Consider the following 13448-nt stretch of genomic DNA (forward strand, 5'->3'; position numbering starts at 1 on the left):
AAAACAAGGCTCAGGGTCGTCTCCCTCCTCGAGCAGTTTTCATTCACATCTTAAGCTCAGCTGTGGCAACGGGCCAACCAGTGGTCCTTCCCTTGCAGCTGCCTTGGGATAAACGCAAAGGCCTCAAGGTCCTGCGCTCTCGGGGACCACCAGAAGCATCTGGTTTCTTTAAGCTAAATCCATAGGTTCAAGCAGTTGCCCAAAGGACCAAACATATTGTCCATGAAAGAGGATGAAAGAGCAGTCCTGACCTCCACACACTGTACAGAGAACAGACAAACCTGGGGCTACAGCATAAAACACAGGGTGAGGCATGAGCTGCAGATAGACACGTAACTTTTTTATTATAGGTATGTGCCAAATACTGCACGGGATATACTGATAGGAAAATACATACTTGCTGTCTACCCGAGGTTCTAATTCAATAAGCGCCTTGTACTTTCACTTGCAACACTGGGAACACCACAAGGACGGAAGCAGACAGTCACCTTTGACCAACTGGCTCTGGAGGTTACAGAAAAAAAAGATGCACTATTGCAATCTCCGAGAATTTATACACAGGCCTGCCAGCTGGCCCGCCACCTCGGGGCCAGGAGCTGTCCCAGGTGCTGAACCCAGAGAGTCAAGTGTTGCACAGATGCGTTCTTCTGGGAGTCTAAGAGAACGCATCCTCCATGCAGGCCATTTAGTCAGACAGAACCTCTACTCCACAGCCTAGTTACCATAGCTACAGTTGGATGCACCCAATTCTGAGGCGACTGGCTGAAAACCACTTATCATAGACGCAACTCAATTTTAGGATGCGAAGGACACGTTCCTTTGTTCACAGAATACAACCTTCGTTTTTTTTCTTTCCAGAATGGGTTTGTATTAGAGATGGTAAGTTGGAGTGTTTTCCCTTTAAATTTATTTAGATTTATGTGTTTGTGTGTTGTGCCTGTAGAGGTCAGAGGAGGGGCACTGATCCCACGGAGCTGGAGTTATGGATGGTAATGAGCTACCAAGTGGGTGGTAAGAACCAAACCTGTGTCCTTTGCAAGTGCCTGTAACTTCTGAGCAATCTCTCCAGTCCCACTTAAAAATATTTACTTGATTTGTAATTGTGAGTGAGTGAGTGTGTACGTACAAGTGTGTGCATAGATACACATGTGTGGGTGCAGTGCTTACGGGGCCCAGAAGGGGGCAGACACTCTGGAGGACTCATGGGCACTGTGAACTGCCCTACTTTGGTGCTGAAAGCTGAACTCAGGTCTTTTGCAAGAACCATCAGTGCTTTTAACACCTGGATCATTTCTCCAGCCTCACTGAAAGTGTTCTCGCTAATTCATGCTTAGCCAACCCCTCGAGTGGCTAATTTGTCCCCAGATACAAATGAAACAGCCTTTACCTGCTGAGCAAGGCTCCCCCCATGCCATGGAAACACTCAAACAAACCCCCAAGCCCAGTAATGCTCATCTCTGCACAGCTAGGACCACAGCAAGCATTCACTTTCTTCATGGGGGCTTTCCTATGCCCGTTGGAGATTTCCAAACTGAAAATGTTTACCCCGAGTCAGAAGAAAACTGTGGCCAGTGTTCCCCTCTCCCCTGCAGGCCCTCCTTGAAGTCCTCCTCGGATGTCCTGGGGACTCCCTGCCCACCCCCCGATCTCCAGCCCGGCCCTTACCGATACTTCATGCCTGTGCGCTGGGCGGTGCAGCCGTCCAGGGAGAGGCCGTGCATGCGGAGGAAGCTCTCCATGTTCCTGGCCTGGGCGGCTGCACGCACCTCCCTCAGCCTCTGCAGCTCCAGCGTGTCTGTCTGGCGGACTGGATGCAGGGCCCAGTCCGAGTGGCATCTGCTGCTTACGCTCCGCAGGCTCTCGCTGTACGTCATGGACAGCATGGTGACGCCTGGAGTTGCCACTGTCCAGATGGGAAATGCCGAGTGGTGGTAGTTTAGAGAGCTTGTCAACTACTCTTGGGGACCTAGGCTGGCTGACTGGCTGCAGGGCAGTGAGGTGGGGGTGGGGGTGGCGGATGCAGAGGTAACTCTTTAAGGAGAACTGCCACCGGGGCATGCCTAGTCCGGCCTGAGATCCTTGTCCTTAAGATCATGCTTGCTGGGACATGAATTTGCCTGCCTCTGCCCCAGCAGCTGTAAGAGAAGCTGGCCAAGCCGGACTGCAGGCAGGAGGGAGCACTGCCCACCCCCCAAGGAGCAGAGTGTAAGTAGGAGCACGGGGAACATGCAGAAAGGGAGACCACGAATACTGCTGGGAACAACGCTGCTGCCCAGTGGTGGCTGCCACAGAAGCAAGCTCTAAGTGGGCTCCTGAGCCAGCATCTCCTTACCCCACATGCCAGGGGCCCAGGCCAGGAGGCCATGTCTGTTCTCAAGCCTGGTAAAGGGGACAGTGTACTGTACCAGCAGAGGTCTCTGGGCTCTGGGCTTCATGACAGCACGTCACAGTCCATGGAGCTCTAGCAGCAGGGTATGGGGGGGGTGGTGGTGGTGGGCTTCCTGGGAACATGAAGTTCCCCAGTGTACACACCCAGAACCATTCTTACAGTCATCTTGATGAATTCACCCCCAGAGACCAAGAGCAACCCAGAGTCCTTTGGAAGGTAGTGGGGACAGAAGCGGCAGCAGCCCTGACAGCGGACACTGGCACACCCGAAAGAACCCTGTGCCCACTTGCCACAGAAGCAAGCTCCAAGGACCGTTGCATCTGCAATTCTCCTACAGACAGCACTTTAGGACCATGAACAGGGACCACTGAGCACTGTGGCTGCACACTGGAGCCACAGCCTGAGACACAGAGGTCTGCAGTCCAGGACCCTGGCCTTGTCACCTGGCTTCAGCACCACCTATCCCCAGAAGTGTCATCAGGCGCTGTAGTTGGGGAGCTCCTGCTTCAGTTGGGTCAGATCAGTGGTGAGACCCTGACCCTGAGCTTTTCTGTTGGCTGGAAGGGAACCAGCTTGATGCTACCTTTCCCCGGGAAGAAAGCAAGCTTGATTAACCACAGGGAGGGGCCAAGAGGCCCTGGACGGCCCTGGACGTGGGCACGGAAGGAAACACTAAGGACAGGAGCTTGAGGTGACTATGTGAGAAAGTCTTCCCAGCCTGGGTCACCTCTCTCTGCCTGACCTTAGTGAGCACTGCAGGCAGGGGTCACCTCCAGGAACCTTGTAGCTGGACCTTGCACAGAGGCCAGCCTTCCCTGTGTGAAGACTGTTCATGTGCTGTTCACACCTAGCATGGGGCCCAGTTCACAGCTGGGGTTTAGGATGCTTACTGCATATGCAGCTTGGTCAGGGACAGATGGGGGCTCAGAGAGAGTCTAGAAAGACCAGTGGGGGGAGACACACACATACACACACACGGGGGGGGGGGGGACATAGATGGGGAAGAGAAGGAAACTGAGCAGCTGCTGTGTTGGCTGCATGTGGTTGGAACCTTGTTTGTTGGGCACGGCCCCAGCCTCATCACACTCCTTTCCTGTGTGGCATTTATCAGCTTTGTGCAGATACTTTCCTAATTGTCCCAATTGCTCTGTGTCCCTGCAGCTGCACGCTCCTGTCCCCAGCAGTGCCCACAAAGCCCACAGTAGGGGCTCCGGCCTCTACATGGCTAGCCAAGGCTATACCGGGCTATGCCAGGTTGAGTGTTAGTGGCAATGCTCCCGGAGCAGCACTGGTCCTGGCTGGCTCCTGAGTCAGGCTTGGCGGTGACTTACAGACTGATCTGTGGTAGGAGGTATGGTTTACACTCAAGGACTGACATTCAGCACTGCTCAGTTTTGGGGTGGGAGTGGGGGTGCCATCTGCGGGCCTCTGGACACTAAAACAGATGGGGCTGTGGCTGTGGGAAAAGACCCGTTTTTCTAGCAAAATATGTCTGGGGGCTGCAAAAGGACCCCAGCTCATGATAAGGGGACCTGAAACCCACAGGTGGCAGGCTGGCCGCTGCCTCCTCTGGTAGGTGCAGGGCAGCAGTGGGCAGCTGGTCTGGAGGTGTTGCATGGCTGGCAGCTAGCCCTGTGTGGAACGGAGGCCAGCTCTCTCTTCCCTGGGGTGAGAGAGGGAGAGAAGGCCAGCTGGGCAGGTCACAGCTGGGAACTCTTCCCGAAAAGTGGGCAAGATGTACATGCTCCCATCCGAGCTGAAATCAATAACCATTAGCTTTGAAGACATTGCCCGCAAAAGCGCCCAGGGTCTGCAGGGGTCTGCAGATACTGCCAGGGGCCCCGTGTGGGATGAGAGTGGCCAGGCTGTCGGGTCCAGGATGGGACAGTGCTCTCTATCACCACTCATGGCCATACAAGCAGGTACTTGTGAAGTGACAGAGGCTTGTCACCAGGAGTAGCACACCTCACGGGAGCAGGTGACTGGCCCAAAGGTGTGACACCAGCGACGAATGGACACGTGGGGAGAAGCGTCTGCCATCTAAGCTGGTGTGTAAGCTAGGCCTCTCTCGGTGGCGCAGACAAGCCACCAGAGGCTAGGACACACCTCTGAGCCGCTAGGCAATGAAAACAACACCTTTGCCAGAACAGCCGCACTCCTCCCAGCGTGAGGGGGCAGGACCTCTGAGGGAATGCAGGCTCTGCCGCAGGGGGGTGGGGGTGGGGTGGGGTGGGGTGGGGTAAGAGCCTTCTGTGACAAGTGAGGAACCAGACACCTGAGGGAAAAGACCTGGATGAGGGCAGCAGCCCAGGGCGCAGGGTCCATAGTCCTGGTGTGTGGTGTGTGTGTGTGTGTGTGTGTGTGTGTGTGTGTGTGTGTGTGTAGATGGACAAAGCTTTTCTTAGAGGTAAATGTAGTACGGCCAGGTTCTTAGCCCACTTTCGAGGCTCCTTCCTCCTGTCTAAGCTTAGAAGTGTGGTGACTTCTGACCTTTAAATTGTAGCATCCCAGCCTCTTTCTGAGCTGGGCTCTCTGGAACTCTAACCCTCCATATTGCCTGGTCTCTAAAAAGAATGAGCACCCCGCTCTCCCCGTTAGGACCTGCTTATTCTACACACTGGTGGGTTTTCTCTGTTTCTCTGAAAATCTATTACTGTCAGCCGGGGACCCAGGGGACTCCACTTGAATTAACATGGTGACATGGAAAAGTGAGATGACGGCAACGCTAACCTCGTTAAGTCAGCAAGAGTCGCTTCCTCCCTCCCCAGTTTGCTTTCTACCTGGAGCTTCTGAACTGGGGCTACTTCCTAACAGCCCCCCGGAGCTCTGCCTCTCTGTCAAACGGCAACATGTGTCCAGAGGCTGAAGACCAGCTGGAAACTTCAAGAGTGGGAACACAGGGAAGTGGCCACATCCTGGGGCGCGGCTCTGCAACTCAGTGCACATGCGTGCACACACACACACTCAAACACACGCACACTCGCACACACTCAGGGTTTTGATGAAGAACCGTTAGCCAGCTGAGACCCAAATAAGCAACCCCGGCTCCTGCAGGCGCGAGCTTCCTAGACAGATTTCTCAGACAGCAACAAACCTCGCAGACAGCATTGCCAGCCCAGGTCATGAACGCAGAATCTCAATCAAGGGTAATGCCAGCAACGTACAAGCTAGAGGGTAGGTCTCCCGCAAACGGCCAGGCCAGGGCTGCACAGGGTGGGCAGCAAGCAGGATCAATCGCGGTAACACAGAGGGTGGTGGGTGCGGCCAGGTGGGAGCCCGCCCACCCTCCTCCATCCAGCACGGTTACCTCACCCCCGATGGGCTCTCTGAGGTTGTCTGCTTTGAAAAAAAAAGTGGCCGGTCTGACTTCTCATCGGCTGGAAGCGCCCCCAGACATCGCCCGACACTGTCATTTACTTTCCCAGGGATGCCTGTGTCCCAGCATCAGCCCCTGAGACAGTGGCTGCTGTATCCACGCCTGCATCCGACTCACCTTCTTCCCTGGGTGGCTGCTCGTTAAAAAGGCCACAGTCTAGTTATTAGGGAGCTAAGGAGACGGTGGCGTGGCGGACGCAGTGGCGTTTTCATTAGGGAGTGTCACTGCAGGACGTCAGAAGCAATTGGTGAATGAGAACGTCCCACAAGGGTCGGCTTTGGAGGCAGCGAGTCCATTAGCTTCTATTAGGGAGTTTTCATCTCGTGGAAGAGGTTGAATTATTCACGAGGGCCTCGCTCCTAAAAGCTCGGGAAGTGCAGTGCCTGACACACTGCAGCCTGGCAACGCCTGGCAGGACAGTTGGGGTACAGCACGAGGTGGGGGTGTCCTGCTCCCGCCCCTGGTCTCCCCTTTGTTGCCGTCTGCTGTCTTTGTGTCAGAGGCATGGGTCTTCTGAGCCACAGATAGCAAAGAGTTGGCTCTGCTGTTCATTATTTGAACGGCAGACACACAGCTCATGGCTTCCACGCCACCATTCCAAGCCATGTCTGCGGCGGACAGCGAGGGCACCTGTGGCGTGTGACCACTGCCACAGTGAAGAGGCACATAGGAATGTTCTCCCCACCCCCCACTGTGGTGTACTCTACGTGGATATGTGTATATATAGCTTCCTGTACATGGAAGGTTCTAGAAATTTGTTTGGGCACACAATGCCCACGCCTCTAGCAGGCTTCCTTCATAGCACATCTCCTGACCTGAGCCTCACATGAAACTTTTCAGACTGTTCTGTGTGAGGCCCAGCACCAGGCGGAGGCAAAATGCAGAGGACCCAGGGTTATGACCCCTGGAGTACCAAATGTTACCCTTATGTGGTAAGAAGGCGTCACTGCACACTACTGTCCCAGGAGACACGCCGCCAGTGCCTATGGGGTTTTGGATAGAGATCTTCCTGTCATAGAAGTGGACAAACAGCAATTTCCAGTTTTGGGGGAGCGATAGGACAGGCAACCAGTGTCCCTGACAGGACCCAAGGCGTGTGAGCACCTGTAGAGGCCTCAGGACTGAGCTGAGATACCTCCTCCACAGGCCGAGCCTGTTGCTACGGTGTCTCCAAGGGGTCATTTCTTGGAAGTGATGGTGAGAGATGGTGGGGTTTTGAGAGATGAAGCCTCAGGGAAAGTCTTTAGGTCTTTGTGGACCAAGATGTAGGCTCTCAGCTATTCCTGTCACCACGCCTTTGCTCTGTCCTATGGACTCTACTAAAACCCTAAACCCAAATTAAACATTTTCTTTTATAAGTAGCCTTGGTCATGTTGCTTTATCACAGCCATAGGAAAGTAATTAAGATAGTTTGTTTCAGCTATATTATCACAGTAACAAAAATCTGAACTGTTTACCATGACATCTTTTTTTTCCTTTTTAAGATCTATTATGTATACAGTGCTCTGCCTGCATGTACACCTGCCCACCAGAAGAGGGCATCAGATCACATTCTCGACGGTTGTGAGCCACCATGTGGTTGCTGGGAATTGAACTCTGAACCACTGGAGGAACATCCAGGGATTTTAACCTCTGAGCCATCTCCCCAGCCTTGTGACAGTTTTTGATCCTAACTGTCAGTGGTCCTGACTCTCACCAGCTGGGATGGGGAACCACGGAACAGCTCTCCAGATGTGGACCATGCGGCTTTGTCCCTCCACGTTACTGAGGTTCAAGGGTTGGTTGTATTATTCAGTGCTGTATGCCTCTCTGTACCTAGGACTTTCTGTGTGCAACAGCTAATTTGGGTTGTCAACTTGACTGAATTAAGAAACATGCCTGTGGCATTAGAGAGACCCATTTTTGGGCACATCAGGCATGTGTGAGGGCGTTTACTCGCCTTAGAAATGGACGGCACTGTCCCACAAGCCAAAGTCTCCACCCAAAAACTCATACTGAGCCCTGGCATTCCCCACTCTGCGTCCTGATCCATCCAGATGTGAGCAAACTCAGATGTGAGCACCTCCAGATGTGAGCAAGCAGCCTCACCCCGCCACTTCCACAGTCATGTCTTCCCTGGCACCCGGAGCCTGACGCTAACCAACCCAGCTCCCCCCCCCCCCCCCGCCCATGGCTTCCTGTCGGGTATTTGGTAAAAACAAGGAGAAAAGCCACTAATTCTCTGTGGCTTTCCTGCCTCTTGGCCTCTCCAAGGTCAGGCAGGGGTCTTGCTTGCACTGGACATAGGACCCTGAACAGAAACGTCGGGTTTGCTAGAGTCTAGCTGCAGGCCTGAGGAGACTGTGCATGTTCTGCTCTTCCTGGCCCCCCAGCTCCCCCCACCCCCTGCACTTCCTCCATGGAAGAATGTGGGGGTCGGGACAGGCCCTGGCTAGTGGGACAGGAGGATGGGGAACTAGTGGGCCCATCATGGAGACAAAATAGGTCCCCACATAGCCGGGAGAAGTTGACTCTGGCCAACCCACAGACACATAAGCAGGGCAGAAATGTTAGCCTCCAGATGTGTTGTGCAGGATGCTACTCTGTTGTTGAAATGGGAGTTGCTCCATTGGTAACCAGGACAGAGCTAGTGTGCATCCAATTCTCCAATGGAGAAGTATATCCAAGAGTACCATGACCCGACCCCACCCCCATCCAAACCACACTGGGGCTGCAAACACCTTGTGAAGGTGTGAGCCTTCAGAGCACCCGAGAGCTCCGTGGACGAGTTATAAGCCCAAACCCACATCTGCACCCAAGATGTACCCAGCATGGACATTTCCCGCCGCTGATGGAAACACAGACCTGTGGCCACGAGAAGTGGCCTGTACACCGAGGTTTTCGTTTTTTGTTTTTGTTTTTTTTCCTTTTTTAACCTTGTGAACTCAGCTCAGGGTGAAACCTACGGCCTTGCACGCACTGGGCAAATGCTCTACTTTTGAGCCCCAAGCCTAGCTGCTGGGCAAAGTTCTAATGGTAGATCTGGCTGAGGGCTGAGCACGTCTCTTAAGGTCATTTGGTCAAATCAAAGCAGACTTGAGTAGATGAACACATGCGATCAACCCGACCGACCATGCACTTTCACCGGGGCGTCGCAGAAGCTTTGTGGTTAGAACCGAGGGACACGGTTTAGAGACTGTGCCAGCCTGCATCTTACCCTGCCCCGGATGGGCACAGCCCTCTCCCCACACCTTTGCCTTTGGCCTTCTGGGTTGGGAGGAGGAGGACGAGGAGGACGAGGAGGAAGAGAAGGAGGAGGAGAAGGAGGACTTATTACCTGTAAAATTGGAGCTGTCTTTTGGGACTCCCATACCGAGTACTGCGGACAGCAATGGAAGAAAGTTGGGGGAAAGAGGAGAGAAGACAGTAGGCAGTTGGCATCAACCACAAGCAGGTGCAAGCTCAGAATTTGTCACTGATACTGTGCAGCCCCCACCCGCCACACGAATTCGTCACTGATAGTGCACAGTTCCCACCCGCCACGCTACGTCTCCATCCCCCAGCTCCAAGGCGAGCCGACCAGGCACTATCAGATTACAAGCTGGGTTACCAAACGCTCTGCTGCAGTGCCACCCAGTGGCCAGTGAGGCAGAAGCCTCGCAGCCTCTTGAATCAGGCTTTGAAAGCTCTACACCTTTCCTGCCCGGCCCCCCATCCCCACCCCACCCCATCCCATGTACCTCACAGCCCTGCTTGAGTCTTTAGTCTTCCCCCAGTGGAGTGTGGCAGCCTCAGGGACCCCTCCTCAGAGGAGGGAGGCCTGGGTGACTTACCTGTAGATCATCCCGGGGGAGCCTGTCTGCCGCAGGGAGAGTCTAGCTGGGGAACCCGTGGTTGATTCCGGATACATGGGGCCGGCCTCACTTATCCGGACCAGCCTTCCTTTTCACGGACAGGAAATTCTGAAAGAAAATGCACGGGCAAAAGGGTTGGGGTTAAAAGGAGACTGAGTAGGTTTGGGCTCCTCGGACAGAGGGTCTGCCCCATGGACTCAAATGGGCGGCTGTGGAGGGTCCCACTTTCCCCCTGCACACTCCAACTGCCCTGCTCACACGACGCAGAAGGCTCTGTGGACCTCTCTGCCCCGTCTCTTGCTCCTGACTCTGCCCCACAGAAGCTTCCTGTGTTGCCCTGGTGTTTAGGAAGTTTGTTTGAGGCCCTCAATGACCCCTGGGTCCTCCCCTTGAGCTGGGCTGGACCCGGTGATGTGATTCTGACCAGGATAATGTGGGAAAGGAGAAGGGTGGTCCCTGGATGACATCGGTTGTCACTTCCATGCCGGCAGCTGACTCTTGCCAGCTCTGATGAAGTGTTGCCATGTGGAAGAGAGTCCCTGTGGCAGGAGCTGAGGCCTCAGCTCGAAGGCCTACCTGGGAGCTTGGAAGCTGATCTTTCACCAGCTGGGTCTTCCCATGAGGCCCCCCCGCCCCGCTCCCCACTCCCTACCCCCGCCAGCCCTTGGCCAGCAGCATGGTGCCCTGAGCTGCACTTAGCTACAGCCTTCTGATCTCCAGACCTGCAGACGCCTGACCCCTAACAGCATGGGCATCTATTTCAGAAGGCACCTCGTCATGTGCCTTCCCTTCCCCTGCTATTGCCGCTGTACTCTGCCTACTGGGCTCTCACTGGCACCCTCTGCTCACACCTTCTCCTTCTGTTAACAGGCCACACTCAGACCTTTACACTGACAACTCCTGCCACCCAGCTGTCACCTCTAGGGGTGCCCTCGCAGACTGCCAGGCAGTTCCGACAACCTGTCAGCACGCAGGGCTGGCTGTTCCAGATTCTCTGTGTTGAAGCTTCAGAACCCCATGCCCCTGCCCCCCCCCCAGTTCACATGAAGGTCTCTGCTTCAAATTTACAGGGCTCCACATCCATGGGCAAAGGGATTTGGGACTGGCACTGAGCGCCTGAGATCGGAGGGTGGCAGTCATTTTGTTGTTGTTTGTCCAATGTTTCCTTTTTTTCTTAGGATCTCAGTCTCTGAACACTGGCCAACCGTGCCCGGTGGAGAAAGCAGGGAGGTGTCTTCTGGGCTACAGGCATGGACACCTGCATGGGTGCCTGTTGGAAACAGGACAGGCACCAAAAGCAGTGTGGAGCCACCATGAGTGAGGAGGTTGAGGAGTGATCCTGCAGATTTTTAAGAACCCTCATTTGGATTTGGTTGTTATGGTTTTGGTTTTCTGAGACAGGGTCTCTCTGTGTAGCCCTGGCTGTCCTGGACTCACTTTGTAGACCAGGCTGGCCTCGAACTCACAGCAATCTGCCTGCCCCTGCCTCCCGAGTGCTGGGATTAACCGCACAGCAGAACCCTCATTTGGAATGCGATGGTGAAGCAGAGCACAAATTCCCTTCAGACTTTAACATAGATGCAGCCGGCGCATGGCTTATCCTGCGGTCTCCTGGTCCTTGACATAGAAGCTCCCGAGCTGTGACGATGCAATCCTGAGGTCCCTCAGTGTCTACTTTCCCCACCTATCACATTTCTCACACGTGTGTGCGCATGCGTGCACAAGTGTGTGCACACATGGAGGCCAGCGATGTCTTCTTCAATCACTCTCTGCCATATTCTTTCGTGACAGTCTCTCACTGAACCTGGGGCTCACCAATTGAGCCAGACTGGCTGGCCAGCAAGCCTCAGGGACTCTGTCTGCCTGCCCATTGCTGAAGTTATAGGTGTGCACCATTGCTCCCAGCTCTCCCTTTCTTGGTTAAAAGAAAGGGCCTCATGATGTTATCCTGGCTGACGCTGGTCTTGAGTTCACAGAGAGCCACCTGCCTCTGCCTCCTGAGCGCTGGAATTAAAGGTGTGCACCACCACACGTGGTCTTGTGCCCGGCAGATGTGCACAGAGTTCAGGGTTTTATCCTTAACCTTGGGTGGCAAGCACTTTTACCAAATGAGCCATCTCCCCCGCCCGTATCTTTCTCTTTTACAATGTGTGTTCTTCAGGCCACGCGGGCTCTGAGGCACCAGCTAGATTCCCACTGCCCAGATCTATGCAAGAATCTGCTCAGGGGTCCAGGAAGGGGCTGGGGCTGCAGAACCCCACGGACACCGTGTTTCTGGGGCTCAAGCTGGCAGGAATTTTACTTGTGCGGTGCTTCTCCTTGGAGAGTGGCTGGTCACTTGGCATTGAGGACTGCGAAGCCTCAAGGGAATTCTCCCCTTTAAGCCCATATCTGCTCACCCTTTCTCCTCTCTCGGGTGTCTCAGACGCACAGAATCCCATCTTCTCACTGGAGTCACTAAAAAGCTGTCACTAAACTCATATGGACACTGAGTTCTTCAGTGAGGAAAACACTGGCTGAGCCGTACACCCGGCAGGCTCTGCAGGCTGCCTCTGTGAGCTGCGAGGCCTCCCTCTGAAGCACAGCATATGGCTGAGGCAGGGACACAGGAGGCCACTGCCAAAGTGCTGAGTGCTGCTAGGGGCCAGGCGCAGACCTGCTGGGAGCAAAGCGGCCATCAGAGGCCATGCACGAGGGATGTGTAAATAAAAGTGCCAGTGCACAGGCCACAGGGGAGGATGGGAGACAGGTTCTTCATGCGGTCTTGCAGGACGATGGCCCTGTCCCACACCGCTCTCGCTTTGGCATTCTCTGAGACCGGCTGCAGAGCTATGGCCTTCGGAGATGACTGACGTACAGAATCGTAGAACTCCAGGCTGTTTACCTTGGAAGGGGTTTAGAGATGGGTAAATGAGTCTCTTAAGTCTTAGATGTGGGCGGGGCCAAGACTTGGCATTTTCAATTTTCTTGGGTACCGCTGATGCCCTGGCTCGGGACCTCAGTTGGGGAAGCCACTAGGCAAGAGGTTAGTTCCTAAAGCCAGAGCCGGAGGGCCAAATACAGCCTTCTGATGAACCTTTTCTTTTCTTTTTTCTTTTTTTTTTTTTCAAGGCAGGGTTTCTCTGTGTAGCCTTGGCTGTCTTGGACTCGCTTTGTAGACCAGGCTGGCCTTGAACTCACAGCGATCCTCTTGCCTCTGCCTCCCGAGTGCTGGGATTATAGGCATGTGTGCCACCATGTCTGGCTTGTCAATAAAGTTTTATCGAATCATTTGATATTCGTTTGCTGAGGGATGGTGCTGCTTTGGTGTGTGGTTGAATAGTAGCGACAGAGACCATGGCCAGGAAGGTCTAGAACATTCTCTGGCTTGTTATGGAAGTTTGCTGGTACATGTTCCAGGCTACTTACTGCCTCTACTCAGAGGATAATGTCCCAGCTCCTTTCCAATGGGTCCGCTTGGCTTCCTATCTGATCGCTGAGGAAACAAGTCGTCAGGAGCTGGCTCCTCCAGACCCACTGGCTGCCTCAGCACTCAGGGCGTCGGCCTTCGCCCCCATGGCTCTTGGGAGGATTGGCCCTGAGTGACTAACTTCAGAGTCTCGTGCAGCCTAGGTTGACTCTGAAATTCCGATACTCTTGCTTCCACTGCCCAATGTTATAGCGTGTGCCATCGCGTCGCTGGGTTAAACTAGGTAACATCGTTAACCTGACATGACTTGCTCTTCCACCCACCTGGGAAAGAACATCAAAGCAGAGTTTTCTCCAGGACAAGAGAGAGTGCCCTGCCTTCAGGGACATTCCCCGAAGAGCATCTCCACCTGTGGGCAGTTCTGGACAGTTTCCACTCCGG

General features: G+C 54.3%; 1 protein-coding gene across 1 annotated transcript in view; it reads right to left on the reverse strand.

The window, feature by feature from the left end:
• Kcnab2 (potassium voltage-gated channel subfamily A regulatory beta subunit 2) overlaps positions 1–13448 on the reverse strand; it is an 84014-nt gene that overhangs the window by 34926 nt on the left and 35640 nt on the right. The window contains exons 2-3 of the mRNA XM_051171063.1: positions 9578–9706; positions 9082–9123 (exon numbers count right to left, since the gene is read on the reverse strand). Coding sequence (XP_051027020.1) covers positions 9082–9123; positions 9578–9654 — 119 coding nt within the window. The 5' untranslated portion in view covers positions 9655–9706. The remainder of the gene's footprint in view (positions 1–9081; positions 9124–9577; positions 9707–13448) is intronic.

This window comes from Acomys russatus, chromosome 29, assembly GCF_903995435.1.
Source record: "Acomys russatus chromosome 29, mAcoRus1.1, whole genome shotgun sequence".
Lineage (NCBI taxonomy): Eukaryota > Metazoa > Chordata > Mammalia > Rodentia > Muridae > Acomys > Acomys russatus.